Here is a 5,945-nt window from a genome sequence, read left to right on the forward strand (position 1 = left end):
CGAGAGACATAATCTCTATATTTATCTGGCCTCTTCGATACCCTCTTCGGTCGACCTGGACACCTCTCCTCCGTGGCTGGTTGTATCGAAGTTTGGCTGCTCGGGTTCCACCGTCTGGTTACGGGTTCACCCGTATCAATATCACAAAAGCACACTAAATCAAGTTACAAATTGTCAACTATTGTTAATATTCATACAAGCCAAAACAAACTCAATTTTTCAATGGAAACTAACAAGAATTTTTATATTAAAATGAACCAAACACAATCGAATACTCTTGTTGCAAACATGATAACCAAGCCAACTTCCTATCCTTTGAACAAGCACCTCAATTCTCATTCTTCGAGATCAGCTGCAACATTAACTGGAAGAACAGAAAAATCATTTAGAGAAGTATAAAGAAATTTAAACATTTAAAGAATGTTAATCCAACACGCTAATCATCACTGAAATTCTACTTTTCTCCCGCGAGAATACAATTTTAGGTTCTTCTTGAAAGCCATAAAAGAAACTAATTCTTGAAAATTAGTTTAGCCCTAATTAGTCCATGTTAACATTAGTTTTTATTTTATTCATTCAGTTTGATTACAATACCTTTGATGATGTCATTAAGTTTACAAGTTATTATATAAGAAATCAAATCTTAATTTTTCCACTTTTCTATGCAGCTTCCATAAATCTAAAAAAAAATAAAATCGAGCTTTGATTTTTATATTTTTATAAAATTAATAAAGTAAAAAATGATTTTAAGATATTATAGTCAAACTAAATGGATAAAATAAAACATTAATGCTAACAAGGACAAAACATAACAAATTAAAATGCACAAAAAACGAATGACTAACCTTCTGGACCTATCCACGTAAGCTGGGTTGTCAATTTGAATGGAAGTACCTTTAGCCTCATTTGGTTTGCCCAATTCTCAGTAAAAGGGCTACAATCGACTATTTCCACTTTATTATTCAAATTTAAGATAATAGGGAGCTCTTTCAGTTTGTAGCAATGTCTAAGGCTAAGGCACTCAAATTGCGTAAAACTAGGAACTTTGAGTTTCCAATACACCAAATCTGTATCTTCAATTCGAAGATATTTGAGGTTCTTGAAATAAGATTCATTAATCTCCCATACTGGACCTCGAAATGCATAACTTTTCAATTTGAGCACTTCAACTGACAATTTACCAATGATACTCATGTATTTCCAAGGATATCCAAAACCACTCAAGGTTAAGTTTGTGAGGCTTGATGGGAACATTGGTGGAGGTGGATGAACCGTCTTCGATCCGAATTGAGGATTTACAACAACACATTTAAGTGTTTTTAGTCCGGAAAGGTGACAAGTATTATTCATGAGATCAAAGACATAATCACCTTCATCATCAGGGGCTAGTTCAATTCGAATTCCTAACCTTTTCAAATTTGGGATCATTTCAAGAACCTCTCGCGTGCAGCTTCGAGCACTCACATCCCAAAGTGTTGTGAGCCTTGGCAAACCATCACCAGAATGAGGGTTAGGTATATGCCCACCCATGATCTCAAGATGCCTCAATTCCTTCATATCCCAAATTTCCATCGGCAAAAGCAAAGATGTGTTGGTGCTAATGTACCGCTTCACAATCAAGTATTGAAGCTTCCACAGTCTGGATATTGATGTAGGCAGGCTACCGTAATAGGTCAGGGAAAGGTATCTCAGTTGAAGTAGCGAAACCACTTCAACTGGGAACTGGTATTGGCGGATTGCTAGGGCATCCAAAACCCTAAGCAACCTCAAGCCAAAACTTACGGGGACCGGATATTGATGAGGTGGACTCATACATAAAAAAGAACGCGCACTTGCAACGGACGCCATTGAGGCATGCACATTTTTTAAGCCCAGCAAAGCACTAGTGCGAATGCATAACCTGCGTTGACTCTTCATGTTTTCCACGAAACAATCGTTATAACTAATGATGGCGTGAAAAAACCCATTCTTCGCGGCTTCACTGTTGCATAGATGCCAAAACACAGAATGGAGGCGACAACTTTTTGTGAGGGAACCGAGGGCATTCGATTGGATCATAATCAAGCTCTCACTCTCTAGTTCGAATAAACAATTGAAAACAATATGTTCGAGAAAACCCTCGGCATTGAACTTATCATTAACCTTGAATGCACTTATGTCACAACATTTACGAAAAACTCCCATGTAGAGAAAGCATGCTTTTAGCTGTTGTGGTAATCTCTTGTAACTCGGAAGCAATGCCTCGGATATTTCATCATGTGCGTTCGCAAACACAGAAGTTTCTTTCCCAGAGGCTACAAGGTCCCAGAACTCCGGATCCTTATCCTCTTGGAGTAACTGCTCGGCCACTTTGAGGATTAGGAGTGGAAGACCATCACAATCCTCTGCAATTTTTCGCCCGGCTTTCTCTAACTCAGGCGGGCACACTCCCTCAAGAAACACCTTTTGACGAAGAAGACACCAACTCTCTTCTTTATCTAGTAACCGAATTTTATAAACACGATCATGTTCTCCCCATTTAGTTACTTCTCTTAACCTAGTTGTCACCAAAGCTCTGCCTTTGATGTTAGGGAACACTGTTTGCAAATGATGCAAGGGCTCTTTGCTCCATAAATCATCTATCACAATCAAGATTCTCTTACTAGATAATTCTTCACATAACTTTGTGACTAACTCATCATCTTCTTTCATTTGTATTTTTTCTTCACTAGGATATATTTGTGCTAAAATATCTATTAAGATATCTTTTGCTTCATATTTTGGTCCTAGAGTGATCCAAGCACTATGATCAAAATTGGATAATATTTCCTCATCTTGGATAATTTTTTTGGCATAAGTAGTTTTGCCAATGCCTGCCATCCCCCAAAGTGATGTGATTTCCATTTTAGAAAAATACCTTCTTGGAAGAATTGTCTTCTTGATTAGTGCCACTTCAGCAGAAAGATCCATCCATCGTGAAATCAATGTTACGATAAGCCTTAGCCTTGGGTTATCCATATTCCAATTGTAGGACTCCATTTCAGTTTTGATTTTATGCATCTAGCAACACAATGAACGCAAGAAAAAACAATTATTACAATTATAAAAATGACTTGCAATTTGGGTCTCAATAAAAAAAGTAGCAATAAAAACCAAACTTTAGTACTCCCTGTCCCAAGAATTTTCTCTACGTGATAAATTAGTGGAGTATCTATACATTATTCTCGTTTTTATTCTACTATTTATCCACTTCAAATATTTATTATGATTTTTTTCAAAACGAGTGCAAAAAATAAATGATTCAGCCTTCTGGGGATAGAGGGAGTAATTTTTTTTTTTTTTTTTTACAATTTAGACTTATCTAAATTTTGCATGATATTGGATTTGAGATTTAGACATTCATGTAATGTTGAAATCTAAAATTGATTGGGGCTTTTGAAGTTTAATGTCTATTTGATGTCATCAATTTAAAGTTTAAACATTGGATGTTTGATGTTAACTGATCTAGGATTTGAGACGACATAGTTCAGATTTAAGGACAACGCAAGTGGATATTTATTTTTGGACATTCAACAATGGGTTTGATGACACAAAATGACAACTCAAACTATGGGATTTATATTCCTAAAAACGGAATAAGTCTAAATTGCTATATATGGCCTCAAAGATTAGGGATTAAATTGCATATAACTCTAATAAACATGTACACAATCATATACTCCAGGAAATTCTAGGATATAAGCACTTGAGATCACCTATGCCATTTCCTACTCATGTACTCCATCTCCTATTATATACACACAAACATGGGATACAAGAAGTGCATTGAAAACACTAGCGCTATGAATTGTTTAGAAAAGGCAGCACAAATATAACGTGAAGCATGCTATAAAATCTTTGTAATGTAAAGGGATCAATTATAAATTATGACTTTGAATTTTTCAGTCAATTTACAAAAATGACCTGATTTTTGAAAATTTGTCTAACCCTCCAGTTCAAAAATGGCCCGCTTTGCAGTACTCCCTCCGTCCCAAAAAAGTTGAGTCGTATTCCTTTTTAGTCCGTCCCAACAAAGTTGAATCATTTCATTTTTTAACAAAAGACAAAACATCTAATCATTCTTACTTTATTCTATCATTTACTTTACTCTCTTTTATATATTTTCTACTTTTTTCATGTCTCATATTTATTTAATATAAATTCTTAATCTCCGTGCCCAAAAATTTTATCTCAACTTTTATGGGACGGAGGGAGTACTATTTACCAAGTCTGGGTTATTTTGCAATTCGATTGAAAATTATGACTAAGATGCAAAATTTAGATAAATAATTATTCATTTTTACAATCATGCAAAAATGAACAAAATTGAGCTAATACTTTTTGTGAGAGTATTTTTAATTTTGATTAAGTGATAAAATAATCATTCAACTGGGTGATTTAATGAGGTCGAGATATCTATTACTAGCCTAATCATGTGAGCCAAATAATCTATTAAGTTGGATTATTACATATTATCACTTATATATTAGTATTATCACTCATTCAACTGTGTGATTAAATCATAATCGTGCTAACCAAATATTGAATTAAGTCTATATGAATTATGATCATTTTGTAAGTCTATATATATATATGATTAAAAGGTTTACATTTTGTAAATAGAAAAAATAATGATTCATTTTTAAAATCACGCAAATAAGTAAAATTAGGGGGAAATAAAACCAGTAACGCAATTTTGGTGTGATAAATTATTCATTCAACTCATGTGTGATTAAATGGGTTCGAGTAAAAAGCTTTTTAATTTGTACCTCTGAAACTTCATCCTCCACTTTGAAAATTGGATGTTCCTCATGTGCAGCTATGTAACTCCACTGCTCCACTGTTGTCATTTGTTTTTTCACCAGAAATAGCAAAGTCTTGGCAAGAGCCAAACGGCGACCCCCACAATTCTCACCAATCTTCTTTATAGCTTCCACAACTTGAGGATGTATTAATCGGAAAATATCACCAAAAACCGCCTGTCTTAAATACCACCACCCCCAATCCTTAAAGTCCCCAACTCTAGTCACTACATTAGTACCTAGATAAGGTTGTAATGAGCCAATCATTTCCCTTTTGTTGGTGGTGAGCAACACCAAGCTCCCATTGCTCTGATCTGGGAATGAGCTTTTCAAGTAGTCAAACACCTCCACACTGCACACATCATCCAGCACAATCAAATACCTACGCCCCTCCAAAGCCTTGTACAAGTAGTTGCGTATTCTCTCATCTTCGTCATCACCATCTTCTTCTTCTTCTTCGGAAAAATCATTGTCCAGTTGATAAAGGATGAGTCTTACAATTTCCCACTGCTGAAAATGGGTCCCTATAGTCACCCACGCTTTGCAGTCGAAACGCTGGTCTTCGTCTTCGAACACGGTGTTGGCCATAATTGATCTCCCGGTGCCGGACTCTGCGACGAGGGAGAAGAAGCACATGTCATCCGGCCTTACTCTTTTGAGCATGTAATCCCGGAGTTTGGCAAACTCTGTGTTGTGGCCGACCATCTCCACGCCAACGTCTAGATCTGGTGAAGCTGAAGTTTGAATGTCGCCATCTTCTTCTTCTTCTGGAACTATTGGCATGCTTAGTTCGGCAATGAAATTATTCGCACTGGTGCTGAACAAATCAAACTCTTGTTTGATCACTGTCTCCAAGTCTACGAGCGGCGGCTTTGCTCCGTAGCTCTCGAGTTCTGTGAGCTCGAGAGCATCTTGGAATCGATGTGCAGCGTGTATTATTGGCTCCACGAAACCTTCCAGCCTCTTGGTGTTGTTGTCTTTTCGAAGAAGCTCTTGTAGTAAACCAGTATACTTGCATATTAGAGGTAAGATTTGTTGAGTAGAGGGGGCGAGGGAAAGGCGAGAAGAATTGGTGAGGAGATCTTCTGCTGGGTGCTTGAGACAAATCACAGCCACATAAGCCAT

At 36.5% G+C, this 5,945-nt stretch overlaps 1 protein-coding gene across 1 annotated transcript; it reads right to left on the reverse strand.

Moving 5' to 3' along the window:
- Nucleotides 1–335: 335 nt before the first annotated feature.
- On the reverse strand, nt 336–5,945 carry LOC125186193 (putative late blight resistance protein homolog R1A-3). Its single transcript, XM_089059297.1, has 3 exons — nt 4,788–5,945; nt 846–3,039; nt 336–364 (listed from the first exon to the last, which is right to left on the reverse strand). Exons 1-3 carry the CDS (start codon nt 5,943–5,945, stop codon nt 336–338), a joined length of 3,381 nt encoding a protein of 1,126 aa, XP_088915423.1.

The sequence above is a fragment of the Salvia hispanica genome, chromosome 5 (assembly GCF_029641045.1).
Source record: "Salvia hispanica isolate PSC_SH4W2 chromosome 5, Shi_PSC_v1, whole genome shotgun sequence".
NCBI classification, from domain to species: Eukaryota; Viridiplantae; Streptophyta; class Magnoliopsida; order Lamiales; family Lamiaceae; genus Salvia; species Salvia hispanica.